This window comes from Camellia sinensis, chromosome 15, assembly GCF_055761805.1.
Source record: "Camellia sinensis isolate YWXY chromosome 15, ASM5576180v1, whole genome shotgun sequence".
In the NCBI taxonomy this organism is placed as follows: Eukaryota; Viridiplantae; Streptophyta; class Magnoliopsida; order Ericales; family Theaceae; genus Camellia; species Camellia sinensis.
Genome location: NC_138975.1, coordinates 131,575,518 through 131,594,549, shown reverse-complemented (window position 1 = coordinate 131,594,549; position 19,032 = coordinate 131,575,518). Strand labels below are relative to the sequence as shown.

The following is a 19,032-nucleotide window of genomic DNA, read 5'->3' as shown; positions in this document are numbered from 1 at the left end:
TATCGCACAAATTTCAAATTCACAAAAATCAAACTAGTACTTTTATTATTACTTCAGCTGATATGACCCATTGCCGCAATCGAGATAATTCTATTTGGGCCAAGTTTGCCCTCCCTAGGATCCTTTTTATTGCCGACAACCTTTCTCAGGATGAGGTCTCCAACCTTGAACTCTCTTTCTTGTTGTAAGCCCTAGCAAGCTGTTGCCAGTATGCCCCTAGTTGAATTGTTGCTCTCTCGCACGTTACAGGTGGATTTCAACAAAATTTTCACGCTTTTTTACATAGGCTTCGGCTTCCTTTTGCATGTAGGGCCACCAGAATCCCTGCGATATAGCTTTGTGGGCAAGGGATCTGCCCCCTGCATGACTTCCACATACTCCTTTGTGGACCTTGTATAAAAAGTCTTCAACCTGGCCGACTTCAGTCTGATCTTGTGTGCTTCCTTTTTGTCTACTGGGATCCGGGATTTGCATACTTAGATTGAGTTCTTCTCTTCTTGGATTTAATCATCTAGGTCGAGATCTTGGAATCTGGGATCTGCTCAATTAGGCTGAGCTCTTCTCTTCTCGAACTTAATCATCTAGGCCGAGATTTTGCTTTCTAGAGTCTAGGATCTGCTCACTTAGGCTAAGCTCTCGTCTTCTCGAATCTAATCATCTAGGCCAAGATCTTATCTTCTTGAATCTAGGATCTGCTCACTCAGGCTGAACTCTTCTCTTTTCGGATCTAGGTCCAGATCTTGTCTTTTAGAATTTGGGATCTGCTCACTCAGACTGAGCTCTTCTCTTCTCGGACCTAATCATCTAGGCCGAGATCTTGTCTTCTAGAATCTGGGATCCGGGATTTCGGATTTGGAATTCGGGATCTACTCACTTAGGCTGAGCTCTTGTCTTCTCGGACCTAATCATCCAGGCCGAGATCTTGTCTTCTAGGATATGGGATCTAGGATCTGGAATCCGGGATCTACTCACTTAGGCTGAGCTCTTGTCTTCTCAGACCTACTCATCTAGGCCGAGATCTTGTCTTCTAGGATCTGAAAGCCGGGATCTGCTCACTTTGGCTGAGCTCTTGTTTTCTAGGCACCAGTTTTGGTTACTGGTGCCGGCATGTCTTGTAATAGGGATGTCAGCTACATCACGTTGTTCTGTATCATGAGGTTGACCACTGTTTGTAGATCTGTCAACTTATTTGCCATGTCTTTCAGTTCTCTCGTCTTTTCTCCGGCATCTATCTCTCCATACCTGAAGGTTGCTTTTATGGTAGTACTTATCTCGACCTGCTTTCTTCGGTGCGTCTCCCTTTTGGCCGACGTCATTCTCTCCAGGATTCTGATCCCGTGCTCCTTCATTACGATTTTCTTTTTCTACGTTTAGATTGGCAAGTTTACCACTCCCACTAGGGATGTTGTCCCCAATCTTTTCTCCCTGCTCGTTGTTGGCTGTCTATTCTCCTTAAGTTCCCATAGACGGCACCAAATTGTGGGTGTTAATTTCCGACCACACAACCAAAAGGAAAACTCAGCTGGAGAGCACCGACAGAATAGATTAAGCCTAAACAACCTATCACAGAAAGATAAGAATCCCACGGTGGTTCGTCCACCTGGGGGCACTCCGACAATCAAGTCAGTAAAATATCTCTCAAAGATAATCAATAGTGCTTAACTCACTAGACAGAAGGTGCCTTACTTTTATAATGATCGGTGTCCAACTTCCCTTAGAAATATTACTTCATGGGATTCTATGCTTACAATGATAACTTCTATCACAACTCACATTATTCAGATTAAGATTAACTCCCTCAAAAGTCTCATATCTATCCAAATAGGTAACTTGATGTCATCTAGGACTCTAGTCCTCTATCCAAATATCTCAGATTCCGATATCCCCGCAGAATACTTCGACAGTGCCCCAAACATCTTGACAAACATGATCTACCCACGTGGCACATTGGCTAACAACCTTGATCACGTGGACTATCCAAAAAATATGTCCCCACAATTATGTTTACATTCTTTAGCTGGAAAGCTAATAAGGTTTTCTCTTTATTTTGCCAACCCATAAATTTTTAGCAGAAAATATAAGCTGTAGTCGAGATTATTTTAGATGAAGGCGCCACCGCCCGAGAATTAAATCTAGGCTATATATAAATTTTCTGGGTAAAATTCTGATTCCGTAGTCTTTTTAAGTTTTTTGTTTTTTTTTGGACCTTGCCTTCCCTACTTGTACTGGTCCTTCGTTTGAGCCTTATATACTAGGGGCTTCTTCCTCTGTTTATATACCAGGGGCTTATTCGCTGTTTTTGGTTGAATTTTTTGATTTCGTAAAAAAACAAGAAGAAAGGGAAAAAAATTAGTTTGACGAAAAAAAACACCATTTATGAAAATATTGATTTTTAACCATGGCCAGTTTTCTGATAGTGGCTTCCACATGCTTGCTCAGTCAGATGACTCTAGCTGATGAATCCAGTTTCATTTGGTGTTTTTTGTGGTTGTTTATCTCCAGATCTAGGCTCTGTTTGGTTTAGATTTCAAAACATAGTTCTACTACTAATTTGAGTGTGGTATTTGATTACAGTTTTCAAATCATAATTCTACACCTATTTTTCAAAACTCATAACCAAACACACAACTCAAAACCCTTTTAAAAACTCAAAAACAACTTAATTTTAATTTTAATATTTTATTTTATTTTATTTTATAGGAATATTTTTAATATTTTAATTTTCATAAAAATATTTTAATATTTTGATATTTTAATTGTAAATATTTTGATTTTCGGAATATTTTTAAATTTTTATTTTTAGGAATATTTTTAATATTTTAATTTTCTAAATAATTTTAAAATAATTTTAATATTTTTAATGTTTATACAGGCCTAAAAAAATAAATTGACAGAAAAATTAATTGACATAAAATAATTGACATAGAAGTTATTTGAAAAAAAAATTATTCAAAAAAATTACTTTAAAACAATTAATCGAAAAAAAAATCATATTTTTATTTGAGTATTTTAAAAATAGTTTGGTTATGACTGTTGATCAAAAATACGAATATCGAGTTATGAATTGCGTGTTTGATTATCAATTATAGGTTAAGGGTTGGTTTGGGATGTCCTAAAAAAGTGCACTTTTTGACTTATTGGTGGGTTTGGGTTGGGTTTGGGTTGGGTTTGATGTGATGTGTTAGAGAGGTGATGTGATTTAAATAAGATGATGTGACTTAAATAAGATAGTGACTTTTTGACTTTTTGGCTTATTTAGTACATGCCAAACTAGCCCTAAATTAAGTTTTGAAAACTATTTTGAAAACTTATCACCAAACAAATTTTCTTATTTCACATGTCACATCAAACTTTCAAAACTCAATTTAACACTCTATTCAAAAATCATAACCAAACAAATTTTCTACACTCAAATCATAATTTCACAACTCACAAACTCAAAATACAACTCATACTCTCAAATCATATTTACAAAACTCTACCAAATGCAACCCTAGCTTTTCTTTGTATTCTTTGTTTGACTCTTATTTATGTATTTAGCTTGCATTAGTTTTTTTTGTGTTTGGCATCTTATATATTTTGAAATTCTATATGTTATTCTCCAATAGTTAATAGAGAAGGAAAGGAAAAAGAAACATTTTTTTTTTCTTCATAAATTCATTTATTTTATTTTTTCACAAATTTAATATTTTAATATGATCAAAGTAATTCTTTTCCAACATTAAAATATAATTCTAGTATTGTCCGATACGACTTAACTCAAATTAGAAGTTTATTCATTTAAACTCTAACTAAAGAGGCACCTCCTCAATAGAGATGCCATGCAACGTATAAATCCATCATGAATATCATCCATAACCGATGTGAGATGCCAACATCCTCACCTCAGTCCAAACACTACCATAATTTTGATACCATATTATATGCATAATCAAGCACCTAAAAGTATTGTTCATATAATCAAACCCAATAATTAGTTTCACGGGTTTGTCCTTTAGAGTTCTAACTCGAAAGGCACTTTTGTCTTATTAACATTTTAAAAGTTCATCTTAAATATGATTCACAATCCATTTCATGTGGATGCCAACTAGACTATTGACAAATTTATGCAAAAATAAAAAATAAATAAATTTTTTGCAAAAAAAAAAAAGTTACACCAGCATTAAAAATGCAATTATTAAAATTAACATTATCATGGAATCATTTCTGTATTTCACATAGTTTGCAGGAAACACATATATTTATGCGTCTCTTCGATAAAAAAAAAAAAAAGAAGCAAATTTCAAGCATAACACAACATGTATATATAAGAACACAAGTGGAAATTATAAATTACAACTGAGAAAAAAAGGCACAACTTTTCCAATTCAATCAAATTTTGTAATCAACCCATCATGGTTTGGTTCATAGGTGCCACCATTGCAACCTGCGGCTGCTGTTGCTGCTGCTGCCTAGCCACGTTTCCAAGCCATCCTATAAAAACAAAACATAATATTCAAATCAAACTTTTTGCTTGTTAGTATCATTCATTTAGGAACAGGGTTCACTATAAAAAGAAAATGAAAAAGCAATACCATATAATTAGAATTTTATTTAAAAATATCAATGTATGTATATAAATTCCACAATATATCTTTTAAATGTCTTAACCACAATTTCAATTGCATGGTAGTATTCTTGTCATGTTTTATGGGTATAATTTCTCTTGCAACAATATTACATACCACAAATTTTTTTCATAAAAATCATCTCGAAACTTTTCCAATCCATCCTAAGCTTTTTTGGTCGTCTGACAATAGCTTCGAGTTGTCTTCATGATACATTTTTTCATTGTCTCTAGCAATTTCATTTCTCTTATTGAGCTCAAATAAATTTTTTGTATCAAATTTCAGGTCAAACAAGGTTACTAAACATGTTCACTAAAATCACCTCTTCATTATGTGGTTATAATGACATGATTTATTATTAAAATTCAGAATGAGATAACAATTATAAACAATTCATTTTAGATTTTTAATAAATGGAGAATATGTAAATTTTTTATTTTCTGATTTTTAAAAATTATTTATAAAAAAAAATAATATGACTTACCAATAGAAGGGTCCAAACCCCTATGCTGAAGCTCCCTATATTCTTGACAAAGAGCACAATGCTCACAGAAGAAGTGAGTTATCCAGTCCGGAGCCGGCGACTCCACCAGCCCATATCGGCTTCTCAGCTTACTCCGGTAGCCGCATGATATCAGACATGGCATTCCGATGACGCAAGCAATCAATCCATACAACATCCCACTTGTCGCACATGCTATATGTACACAAACATACAATTTACAAACAACAACAAAAATACTCTATTAAAAAACGCTTCATAGTTTGAATTTGTATAATTGGAACGGTTCAAGTATATCAAAACCATTTTTTTTTTACTTCCAAAGCGATATCGTTTTGAGATACTCGAACCATTCAGACCATAAAAATTCAAATTATCAAACATTGTTATACCCCATTATTAGACAAAGAAAAAGATTAAAATTTTAGAAATATTTTTTATTTCGCATATATATATTTTTATTCACGTAATATAATTGTAAGAAAAATTTAAAATTTATATATAATATACTATTCTTCATTTTTCTCATATCAAATATGTCTTTTTTTAATAATTAACAGCTGACTTTAGTCGTTTAAAAAAAAAAAATCCCTCTCTTGCATGAATTAAAGTATGAGTCATCTTGATTTTTTAATTATATTAATTTGATTCCTACTCATCCTTATCCAATTTGAATTTAAATGATTCGTTCTTCAAATTTTATAATGAAAACAAAAGGTTTTTTTTTTTTTTGGGGGGGGGGGATTTGTGTTAAAACTATTTAAACACAAATTGACTAAATTGATGACTAATAAATTAACACAATTAAACTATTAAAAATTAAAATGAAACAAAAAGTGCATATAGCCCCATGATATATTTAACCCTATAAATAAATAGGGAGGGTTGGAGGGCATTGTTGAGACCTATGGCACTTATTACGGGTCTTATTCTGATGATCTAAATTATTTATTTTGTTAAACAATGTGTATAGATCTTTTTTTTTTTTAAAAAAAAATAGATTAATCTGATGATTATAACAACATGATTCTATCATATTTGTTTTTGAAAAAAATATATAACCTATTTTCACAATTATATTGCGGAAAGATAAAAATTAGCCCATGTAAAGTGGGGTTGCTCACATGGAATAAGAATTTACTAATGATTTATGTAACTTGCCAACTTGCTTTGATATACATGCATCGGATGAGTTTTGAGCTATACATGTAACTTATTTTCATTGGATAAAATTGGTGGCATATTAACCTATATAAAGGGATGTAATTTTCAACTCCAAGGAGATATCCCAAAACCATTCTTTTTTACTTATTTAGTTTCATTGAGATACATGTTATTTAACTTGATCGTTGAATACCCTCCGGCTAGCAACCACTAATCGGGAGGCATTAACTGTTTATTTTTTTACAGATTTGAAACGGTGTGACTCATCACTTCATTGATTTCTCGATTAATATATGTGGGACAATTTTAATTTCCACATATATAAATCATCTATTTTTATGAGACAAAGTATTAAAATTATGTGACTATAACTATTAAATTTTTTCATAATTAATATCCACAAAAAAAAATGCAAAATAAAATATTCAAAGTTAAAGTGAGGCCTATAATAAACCTTACAAACCTCAACAACCACAGAATGGACTACAAAGAATAATTATTATTATGTTGAACTAGTAATTGACCCGTGCAATATGTATGTTATTTTTTTAAAAAAAAAATATTTGATAGTACAATGTGTGTTATAAAAGAATAATTTAAATTTAAATTTAAAATTAAAATTAAAATTAAAGTATGATTTTTATTATTTATTTTGATAATATTTGCGCTATCATTCTATAAAATTGTTACTTGAATACTTATATATATATATATATATATTAATTTTAGTTAAATTATTTGTGTATTTTAATAATTTTAGGTCTATTGTTTATAAAAGTATAATTATCATATAATAATTTTTTATGATATATATTAAATTATAAAATAGTAAAATAAATATCCATTTTGATATTCAAAATAATAGTTAAATTAGAAAAAGAATTAGTAATATAAAATTAAAAGTAATTCTAACTATTTAATTTTCTTTTATATTCATTTGGAAAATAAAATTATGTAGAAATAGAAATTATATAAAATTTATTAAATATAAATATGCTGTAGTTGGATTATCATATAATGATTTTATATGATATATATATATATATATATAATTATAAGATTGTAAAATAAACACTTTTAATTACATTAAAATATTAAGTATATATATAAAAAAAATTTAACAACGACTAACCAAGAAAGAATCACATAACAACATATAAACCTAAAAAGAAAAAATAATTAAAATATCCGAACAATAAATACATCTCAGCGTATGAAGTAATTAATCATTTGTAATATGATGTTAAAACATAAAAGAACTTACTATTCAATAACTAAAAAAGTAATTCAATCAGTAAATTCAAATTTAAAGGTTGCTCAAGAGTATCATTTAAATTTGAATTTACTGATTGAATTACTTTTTTAGTTATTGAATAGTAAGTTCTTTTATGTTTTAAAGGTTGCTCAAGAGTATCATTATTAAAAAGTCATGGAAGGTGGATGGATCCCTGTGTTGAATCAGAAAGGCAGAAAAGGATGGAGTAGGAAAGCTAATGCAAAACTATTCACAATCTTCGTCGATGATCTGCCCAGATCAATGAATGCGAAGATGTTGGTCGACATTTTCAGGAATTTTGGAGTGGTAAGGGATGTCTACATCCCTCACAAGAGAAGGATAGTGAGGAATACTAGATTTGCTTTTGTCCGATATGACTGTGAAGTTGCAGCAAAAGTGGCTGTGAAAAAGGCGAACGGGTTATGGGTGGAGGACAAGCAACTGGTAGTGAAGCATGCGGATTACGGCAAGGTAACTCTGGAAGACAAAATCCCACACCATCCTAAACCAAATGGTCCTCTAGATACTGGAAAGGGTGTAAGCAGTGCTTGGAAGCCAACAGTAGGACTCCGTTCGTATGCAGAGGTTACTAAGAACACTAGCGTCATGGGGGATGAAATTGCATCAATCAAGGCAGAGGAAATAGGCAACGGGTGGCTATATGACAGTATAGTGGTTCGTCTTAAATCTGAATATGCCAACCTCCAACTTCAAAAAGAAATTCAGGAAAGGGGTATGCAGAACATCGTAGTCAGGGATGGAGGGGGTAGGGATGTGTTATTAACATTCACATCCAAGGAATGTAAGGAAGCCAGCATGGGGTCCGTAAAGGAGTGGTTAGGGGATTGTTGTGAGGAAATTGTGGAGTGGAAACCTGACCTTGATAGAATCAGAGAACGCAAGGTGTGGTTATGCTGTTACGGTATACCATGGAATCTATGGAACAGAACAACTTTAAATAGAATCGGAAATATTTGGGGGGAGGTTATCTGTATTGAGGGTGATCTCTGCAACCCGACATCATTTGAATGTGCTAAGATTCAGATTATAACCAGGCGTATGGAGCCAATAAATAAAGCCGTTAACCTGGAATGCAAAGGTTCTTTCCAATCCGTAAGAGTGTGAGAACTTCAATCTGGATTACCAAATATCACCGCTGTAAGTTGTGTTTGTTCTAAGAATTGTTGTGGGGAAGAGGTCTGTAGCACAAACAATGGTGAGAAGGTGGTGAAGGAAACTGTAAGTGATGTGGCTATAGGAAATGATGACGGGTCTGATGAGTCAGCACAGAAGCTGCACCAGGCTAATGACGTGTTCCAAAGGGATGGGTCATGTCAAGTAAGGAGTAATGATGCGGTGAATATGGAGCTACCTGGGTGTTCTGAAACAGTGGTGGCAGAGTCGGCTGAAAATGTGCTCGAAGGGAAAACAGGTAGCATGATGAACGCAGCTGGAAACATAGGCAACGGCTGCGAAGGGGTAGGTCAGAAAAGTCTTGAGCAAGTTGTCACGCATGGTGTTGTCAGAAGTCTAAGTGGCTCTAGCTTACTTAAACCTGGGGTGTATTTAGAGGTGGAGTTGGGTCTGGGTAATGAGGTGGGCTTAGGAAATGGGCTTGAAAATATGGAAAAAGGGGTGGAGGCACAAGCCCAAGGCCAAGGCCTGAATTCAGGTCTCCAGAGTGGGTCACAACAAGTAGTTGGCCCTTTACTAATATGTTCAGATGTATCATCACATACCCAGAACGACGCAGCACGCTTAAGTTCAGAATTACAGAAGAAGAAAGGGAGGAAAAGAGTAGTTAAACACTCTAGTGGGAAGAAGCTCAAACAGATGAAAAATGAACTTGTAAAAAGCTGCGGTCATAAAGGAGCCTCATCAACTAAATTGGGTCCAAAAGGGGCAATTTGGAGAGCAGCAGCCATGGCAGCAACTGGTTCTGCAATATATGCAAGTGGGGAAGCCAGAAACAGGACTTTGCTTAAAGAGGCTAAAGAGACTCTACAAATGGGGAAATTGCTGGGAATTAACTACAAAGGTAATGAAGAGGTTGTATTATCCAGAATTATGGATTTTGAGGCAAAGGATAGAGAAAAAATGGGAGGGGAGTTCGGTGCTACAGCGTAAAGTGCAGCATCTAGGGGTCAGAGGTAAGTGTTTTTGTTCAATGATGAAGATACTATCTTGGAATGTAAGGGGTTTGGGAAAAAAGGAAAAAAGGAATAAAATTAAATGTATGTTGAAAGCTAGAGGAGTTGATATTGCTCTATTCCAGGAAACAAAGAAGGCTTCTTTATCAGAAAAGGAGATTAAGGATCTCTGGGCTAGGGATAGGTTGGAATTCATGACGGTGGATGCTGAAGGATCTGCAGGTGGCCTATTATGTATATGGGATCCAGGTGTGTTTCAGGTATTAAGTTGCTGTTGTAATAGAAGATTCATACTTCTCTCTGGTACTTTATTCTTTTCCTTCGAATGTGTCTTAATTAATCTGTATGCTCCTAATGAAGTGGGTCAGAGAGGGAAACTATGGAAGTGCCTCTTGAAACTAAAAGAGGAGTTTTCTAATCCCTGGTGTATAGGAGGGGACTTCAATGAAATTACAAATATTGGAGAGAGGAAAGGTTGTTCTAGGAGGGAGAGGGGAATGAAGGAATTGAATGATTTCATTGATAAAAGTGAGGTAAATGACTTGCCCCTATTGGGTAGAAGGTATACATGGTGTAATGCCAGGGAAGGGGAGAAGTGGAGCAGAATTGATAGGGTTTTAGTGGATCCAAAATGGCTGGAATCTTTCAACCTGAAGTTGTGGGGGTTACCTAGAGTTTTGTATGATCATAGCCCTTTACTTTTAATGGAAGATGAGAGAGATTGGGGCCCTAAACCCTTTAGGTTTATAAATGCCTGGACTCTACATTCTAACTTCCTACCTTTTGTGGAAAAGTGGTGGGCGGAGCAGCAGGTGGAGGGATGGGCTGGTTTTAGATTATTTCAGAAGCTGAAAAGGTTGAAAATAGCACTCAAACAGTGGAACTGTGAAGTTTTTGGTAATGTGAATACTAAGTTGAAGCAAGTGCAGGATGAACTTCATATGTTTGATCTGGTTGCAGAAGAAAGGGAGCTTGAAGAGGTACAAAAAGCTAGAAGAAGGGAGGCTAGAGCTGAAGCTTGCAGGCTAACTAGAATGGTGGACTGGATGTGGCTACAAAAGTCAAGACTCAATTGGAATTTGAATGGGGATAAAAACACTCGATATTTTCATGTGACAGCTAAGTGTAGACAGGGGAGAAATGAAATTAACTCTCTAACCATTGGGGATGTGGTCTTAGATGATCCTTGCAAAGTTAAGCAAGAGGTCCAAGCTCATTTTCAAAAACAATATACTGAGGTTTGGAAGTGTAGGCCTTTATTAGAGGGACCCTTCCAGTCAGTGAGGGAAAGTCCCTACTTTGATTTGTTGGAATTAGAATTTTCTGAGGAGGAGATATGGAGTGCTGTTAAGGGTTGTGATGGTAATAGGGCTCCAGGCCCAGACGGGTTTAACTTGTCATGCTTTCAGAAATTGTGGAAGGTAATGAAGTCTGATGTGCTATCTTTCATGGCTGATTTCCACCAAAATAGTAAGCTGGTTAGAGGGATCAACAGTTCATTCATTACTTTGGTCCCTAAGAAGGAGAATCCTATGGGCTTAGCCGATTACAGACCTATAAGTCTGGTTGGGTCATTGTATAAAATCCTCAATAAGGTTTTATCCTCAAGGTTGAAGGCAGTCATCCCTCACATCATTAGTGTGAATCAATCAGCATTTATTGGAGGCAGGAACATCCTAGATGGTGTGTTAGTGGCTAATGAGGTTGTGGATAGTTGGAAGAAATCTAGGAAGAGAGGATTGATTTTAAAACTTGATTTTGAGAAAGCTTTTGACACAATGAATTGGGAGTTTCTGTTCTCTATGATGGAAAATTTTGGGTTTGGTAAGAAATGGGTGCAGTGGATTAGGGTATGTATAACTTCTGTCAGATTATCTGTACTTGTCAATGGTGCTCCTACTGAGGAATTCAGTCCCCAAAGAGGTCTTAGACAAGGGGATCCCCTGTCTCCCTTCTTGTTTAATATAGCTGCAGAGGGGTTGAGCATTTAAATGTCAAGAGCTTTGAGTTTGGGGATAATAAAAGGGGTGAAGATTGGCACTGGTGGGGTGGAACTTACTCACCTTCAGTTTGCAGATGATTCACTAATATTGTGTGAAGCTAATGTTCGGGAGGTGCGAAATCTAAAGAAGATTCTGAGGTGTTTTGAGATGCTTTCAGGTCTTAAGATAAACTACCACAAAAGCATTGTTAGTGGAGTGTGTGTTCCAGATGAGGAGATGTTGGAGTTTGCTTCAGTGCTAAATTGTAAAGTAAGAACTATGCCATTCCAGTACCTTGGACTCCCATTGGGCGCCAACCCAAGTAGGAAAGCAACTTGGAGGCCTGTCCTGGACAAGTTTAGAAGTAAATTATCGGGCTGGAAAAGGAAATTACTTTCATTTGCTGGGAGACTTACGTTAATTAAGTCGGTTCTGTCCTCTCTGCCCATTTATTATCTGTCATTGTATAAATTGCCTCAAGGGGTAGCCAGAGACCTGGATAAGATTCAGGCTTCCTTCCTCTGGGGTGGTTCTGAATTGAAGAGGAAGGTTCACTTGGTAAAATGGAAGGAAGTAGCTAAACCAGTGCAGCAAGGGGGTCTGGGGGTTAGGAGAGTCAAGGAGGTTAATAATTGTCTCTTGTTGAAATGGAGGTGGAGGTTCGGGGTTGAGAACAAAGCTCTGTGGAGGAGAGTCATTTGCAGCAAATATCGATTAGAGGAGGGGAGTTGGAACCCTCCTGCTAGCCCCATTAACAGGTTTTCTAAATTGTGGAAAGACATAATATCAGGTTCTGATCAGAGTAGCAATCTGCTGGAGTTCTTTCTGAATAACTGTAAGGTGAAAGTGGGGAATGGCCATAGAGTTAAGTTTTGGGTGGATAAATGGTGTAACAACTTATGTCTCAAAGATGAATTCCCACTCTTGTATAGGTTGGTAGGTGAAAAGGGTGTGACTCTAGCTGTAATGCTGGATAGGAAGGAGGATGCTGGTGAGTGGGTGTTCCAGCTTAGAAGGGAATTGTATGATTGGGAAAGATTGGAGGCAACCAGATTGATAAACCAGCTAGAGGCACTTGGCTCAGTTCCTAGGAACTCTGAAGAAGATACACTAGTTTGGTTGGCCTCAAAAACAGGGAGTTTTTCGGTTGAATCAGTGTACAGTTTTATCGCAGAGGGTTTCGGTAGCCTCAGTCCAATCAGCAAAAGGATTTGGGTAAACCACATTCCACCTAGAGTTCAATTTTTTGGATGGCTTGCTTGGAAAGGAAAATTAAAGACTTCTGAATTTCTTACCAGGATTGGTGTTTTGCATGCTAATGCACCCTCAGTATGTTGTCTGTGCAAGTCTGGGATTGAGTCACTCAACCATGTGCTACTGTCATGCCAAGTGGCTTGGAGTGTATGGTCTGCAATACTAAAATGGTGGGATGTACAAGGTGCTCTGCCAAATTCAGTGGAAGCTGTCCTTGACTGGTGGGCCGGGGTGAGGTTTAAGAAAAATGTGAGGTTGATGTGGAAAGCTCTTCCTTTGGTTGTTATGTGGGCTCTATGGAACCATCGCAACGAATGCTTATTTCGAGATGTTACCCCAAGTGGGGAGGATGTTTCTGATCTGATTAAGATTAGAATGGCTGTCTGGTTTAAGGAGGTCTTTAAGGATAGTAGGTTCTCTGTGCATGATTTCATTTTTAATTTGGAGCACATTAGATTTTGCTTGGGGAATGGTTCCAGAGGTGTTTCTTGATGCTTTGGACTGTGGATTGGATTCTGGAGCTTTTGATTCGTCATCAATTCTAGTATTCTGCTGATGTGTCTACATTGCTAAAGTGTTTGTTGTGCCCAGGTGCTGTATATGGTTTGGTTGTTGGTTTGAATTGGTTGTTGGTTGGAATGGAGCTCATGGCAGCTGAAGCTTGCACAGGCCTCATGTTGGTCTGCTGTTTGATGATCTGCAAGGTTCTGGTTATTAAAAACTTCAAGGAGTATTGTTCTAAGTTTGCAGAATGACTATAGGGCTGCAGTATTGCTCATGGGAATTCAAGGAGGTTGATGCAGGTTAATGCAGGTTTTCTTCTCTGGTTGGGGTATAGTTTGCGGAATGTCTGATCTGTGCTGGTTTTCTTCTCTGGTTGAAAGCAAACATCAAGACTGATGGTTTGTGATGGTTTGTATGGGGATTGGCCTAGTTTCTCAGCTTTGGACTGTAATCTCCCTTAGCTGGAGTACTAGTTCTCTGGTTTGGACTGCAGTCTCCCTTAGCTGATTTCCTGATTCTCTGGTTTTTTGCTCTGTTGGTTTCTCACCAACTTGGAGGTTGGAGCTTGTTTAAGCTCCAAGCTCCTCTTTATTGATGTAATTCTTCTTATATTTCATCAATAAAGACTTCTTTTTGCCGATCAAAAAAAAAAAAAAAAAGAGTATCATTATTGTGATTCTATAAAATAATGTAAGAAATGAAGTATAATTTCATATATAGAATCACTATAAAATTTAAATAACAAATCCATAATATAGAATTGATATTGGGTATAAAATAATACATTGGAAAATAAGAAGAAAAAAAAAGTAATTTAGCATTAAAAAAAATCTTAATACCCTTGAAAGAATTAAGAAGAAAAATGTAAAATGCAAAATTAGTATTGAGTTTGTGGATTATCTCAATTTATTATAAAAAATATAAATAAAAAAAAAAGAAATATTTATCAAATAAAGTTCATATAAAATAGGTAAAATTAGTATAATTTAAATTAGATTTGAATTCGTGTAAAATTCTATATGTAACTAAAAAAATACATACTAACCTAGTTATCTTAGAAAAAATTAAGTCCTCATAATGTTCCATTTAAGTATGGAATATATACATGATAAGCAAATATTTGGACTTACAGGTGTGGCCATTGTCAATGATTTCTGCGATCTGCCCGAACGTTAAGCATGGGAAGCACACTGTCATAATTGCTGAAAATCATAGGAAAAATTACCATGTTAGTAGAATTTTTAAAAATTGATTACATAGTCATAAAAAAATTATAATTTTATTTTTTAATATTTACAAAATTTATTATTAATTTAAAAATATTTTTCTAAACATATACTGAAATTTTCTTTAAAACATACATACATAACAACCAATTGCTTTTTAGTTCCACCTTGTTTCATACATATTGTTGTTCATCATCCTTGTAGAAAAGCACAAACGTGCTAAAAAAAATAAGGGGAAAACAACTTCTCCGTGGAATTAGGGAAAAAAAAATTATCAAAAGGTGATAAACATTACAAATACAGTATTAATAATTAAAATTAAATTTTTTTTATTATTAATGTGTTATAATTTTTGAAGATTTGTCCTGATTGGCAATTTCTTCTAAAAAATAAAACAACTACAAAATTAATTATGAATCGCATTTTGATGATTGTATTCTTCCGTCTAGTTGGAGTTGGTTCGATTCAATCTACGACTCTTAGACGTGAATACCTTGTGTTTAGTTCGTGATTTAAATAATTATCAAAATACAGTATTAATCATACGATTATATATGATATCAGATAAGTCAATCTACCGATATCAAAAGTCTAAATTCCAATCTCTTCAGGTTAGTGATTCCAATTGAATGATGTTGTTGGCCCTCCGTGAGCCCACCACGAATCTCGCATTGATAATTCAAACTATTTATTCATGTTCCAAAAAATCATTCATACACAAAGTAATGTTAATGGAATAACAGTAATCATACGATTGGATAACTGGCCTCTTTTTAAAATCATATTTGTCATATTTATATTTTGTTTTCATTTTGTTTTGCCTTAATGAGCGCAAAAAAAATTGATATATGCACTACTTTAAAATCTTACTAACAATGCTACTAAAAGTATTTATATCCAAATATCGTTGGAGATTACCACCAGGGTTGGTGGCCTGGTGGAGGATGCGGCCCATTCCCCAGCTGAGGAATTAGGGTCGATTCCTGGGAGGGGCATTTGAGATCACTCTCTGTGAGCAATGTCTTTACTCTCCTCGGTCCCTGGCCTCTGCTGCGGCGTGAGGTTTACCCTCCATTAGTGCCCTGATGGTGGGTCCCTCACTTGGTGAGGGTTAATTCCTAACTGGCAATCGGTTACTCTCACTTGGTGAGGGTTAATTCCTAGCTGGCAATCGGTTACCCAGGGCTAGGGCCCAACGGGACTGCGATGACACCACAGACCCCTTTTTTTATAGTTCAAAATAAAAAAATATCGTTGGAGATTCAAATATATATATATATATATATTTTTTTTTTTGACAACTAATTACATTTGATCATTTGTAATTTTAGTAAGATTGTTAGTATGTGTAGAATTATTCGTATCTGGAACGACTATATATTTGTCTTGAAACATGGAGAGAGAGAAAGAGAGATTTGTCACCATTTAAAGGATCATCCATGCAATCAAACAGCCCAGTCTTCCAACCCTCAGTCCCAACCTGTGGAATTGGATATTGATTCACCGGAAACCCAGACGCGACGCCATTCATCTGAACCGTTGGTTTCATCGGCGAAGGCGGCATGACATTGTAAGCCATCTGTGCTCCCATCTGCTGCTGCTGCGCCTGCTGCTGAAATTGCACTTGCTGTTGAGGTTGGTGGTAGGTGGCCTGATAATCATGGCGGAGACAGAATTTTAATTCAGGAAAAGCAAATACTAGGACAAATTATTAGGTCGGCTCAATTTAGAATGCAAATTTTAGTTTGATTTAAATTTTACTTTATTTCTTATTTTTCAACGTCTTATTTTAAGTATAGTTTTAATTTGATTTTTTCATATAAATTAGTGGCAAATTTTGTGTGTGTGTATATTTTAGAAGATGGACACGTGTCACAAAATTGTTAATTTAAAGATTCAATTTAAACGGAATGATTAAATTAAAATTAGATTTAAAGTTTAATAAACAAATTGTTTAAATTGAAAAAATAAGAGCAAAATAAAAATTAGGTCAAATTATAGGAGTTAGAATTGTAATTTATTAAAAAAAAGAAGGATATTGATATTTCAAAACTATTCTAATATCATACATATTATTTATTATTAAAAAAAAACCATCTTAATATTAAAATTTATAAACTCTAAAGTAATATAATATGGAAGAAAATAAATTTGCAATTAAATACACGAAAATATTTTCTTAAATTTATTTGTGAATTAAATAAGAGTCTATCTTTGTAAATATTTTAATTTCCGTGGGTTAAGTTTTTTGGAAGAAAAATATAAAAAATTTAAGAATATCCCGGTTCAAAATCTGGATTTGGATATTTGAATTGTTTATTTTGTTGGACACTTCATCTATTTTATTTATAAAAAAACTTAAGTGGATCCGATAAATATAACTTGTTCAATTTATCATATTTTTACTAAAAAATGAACAATAGTTATGTTTTAAAAAAATAAATCATACATTGTTTTATGACAAAAATAATAAATTAAAAAATTAGAGTTATCAAATCAATCTAATTTTTTTTTAAAATAAAATACATAAAATATCCGATAAAATAAATAGTTTGAACAATCAGCCGGGATAAGTTTTATAGATCCAAACAACTTCTTCCAATCCGGATTTTGAACCGGAGGAATCCTCCTCCTTTATGTATATATATATATATATATAAATAATCAAAATTAAATGACAGCGCCCCTCCTGGTCCTTTACTAGCTCCGCCCCTACCTGAGAAGGTGATGGAGGGAATTGCACAGGCTCAGAAGCCTGGGGGTAAGTCGCCTGAGAAGGAGGCGGCGGTGGTGGAAATTGCACGGGCTCAGAAGCAGAAGTCTGGTGGTAAGCCGTCTGAGAAGACGGTGGTGGTGGTGGTGGAAACTGCACTGGCTCCCCTTGAGGTGGGTAGTTTCTTGGCGGAGTTCGCGGTGCAACCATTTGTGGGTTTTTAGGTGGATATGACGGAGGCTGACTCCCATTATTTGCTTGTGGGAATTGAGGTGGGAATCGAACAGGCTGAGCCGCCGCTTGTGGTGGCTGAGGCTGAGACGGTGGTGGTGATGGTTGTGGAGGCTGGAAGTGTTGTTGGTTTTGGTTGTTGTTAGTTACATTTGGGTCTGATGAGCCGCCGTGTTCGTGGTGGTGGTGGTGGTGGTTTTCATCGGTGTAAGCCTCAAAGGGTGGTGGTGGAGGAATATCATCAGTGGCTTGTTGATCATAATGATACTCTTGAGGCTGTGGTGGTGATGGGTTAGATGGTGGTTGGGACTGTGGTGATGGGTCTCCTTGGGTACGTCCCATTTGCTATGCTCTCTTTGCTTAGTTTTTGAGAGAGAGAAAAAAGAGAGAGGGGGAGATGGAGATGGAGATGGTGATGGTTAGGAAAGCAAGCAAGAATTATATAAGGACAAATAGAATAGAATTTTAGTGGGAGAAACACGATTGGCAAGTCATTGACCTCAAAAACAAGAGAAGAATGAGAGAGAGAGAGAGAGAGCACACAAAAATCCACACGGTTTTCTTTTCCCTTTGCATTGTTGGTAGCTATTCTTTACACACTAGTTGGCTTTAGTCTACAATTTTGTGTACCGAAATCGAGTATTCAAGTATGGGTGACTATTTAGGCTTGGGTACTTTTAAAAAAGTCAAAAAGTCAAAAAGTTACTCAAAAAGTTAAAAAGTTAACACTATTCACCAAAAGTCAACAATTACGGCTGCACAACTCCCAATTCAAATTTTTCCCTACAAATCAATTTTTACAATTTTTTATTACACATTTTTCAATAAAAAGTCAAAAAGTTAACCCAAACATCTATATTTTCAACCTCAATTTTTTAGTTCAAAAAGACAAAAAGTGCACTTTTTTAGTCTTCACAAACTTGGCCTTAGTATTGTGAGAGTATGGATACATGTTGTTTCATAAAGTTTTGATTAGTAAAGAAGGGTAGAAACTCACAATTTATGTTGGAGATGGAGAAACAACATGGGACTAAGTAAATAATGATTACTTTGGAATATGATCACCTGGTGTTTCAAAATTATTGAATAATTTTCCTTCAAGTATATATAAAATATTGGTTCAAAAATAAAAAAAAAAACTAGACATAAAATATATATAAATGAATAATTTTTTTCAAAAATAAATCTCATTAATATATTTTGTAAAATTTAATTTATTTGTATGTATTTAATAAGATTGATGGGATAATGAGAACAATTTAGTTGAGTGGGAAAAAAAAAATGGCCGACCAGTTCATCAAAAATCCGAAGAAGGAAATCACTATGTAACTTCTTGCCCATGACTCAATGAAGTGATTATCATTCTTAAAATTAAGTGCACAATTAAACTATTATATAAATTGACAATAAGAAAAAGTATTTG

The 19,032-nt window shown here is 35.0% G+C and overlaps 1 protein-coding gene across 1 annotated transcript; it reads right to left on the bottom strand.

Moving 5' to 3' along the window:
* Positions 1-4,162: 4,162 nt before the first annotated feature.
* On the bottom strand, positions 4,163-18,266 carry LOC114309218 (uncharacterized). The gene is made up of 5 exons (XM_028254924.2): positions 17,382-18,266; positions 16,088-16,316; positions 14,570-14,641; positions 5,092-5,304; positions 4,163-4,473 (listed from the first exon to the last, which is right to left on the bottom strand). Exons 1-5 carry the CDS (start codon positions 17,949-17,951, stop codon positions 4,385-4,387), a joined length of 1,173 nt encoding a protein of 390 aa, XP_028110725.2. The 5' UTR covers positions 17,952-18,266; the 3' UTR covers positions 4,163-4,384.
* Positions 18,267-19,032: the final 766 nt, after the last annotated feature.

Coding starts and splice junctions, on each gene's coding strand:
- LOC114309218 (XM_028254924.2), bottom strand. CDS start 17,951: ATGGGACGTACCCAAGGAGACCCATCACCACAGTCCCAACCACCATCT. Junction 16,317..17,381: donor TCCCTCCATCACCTTCTCAG/GTAGGGGCGGAG, acceptor CATGATTATCAG/GCCACCTACCACCAACCTCA. Junction 14,642..16,087: donor CATGGATGATCCTTTAAATG/GTGACAAATCTC, acceptor TATGATTTTCAG/CAATTATGACAGTGTGCTTC.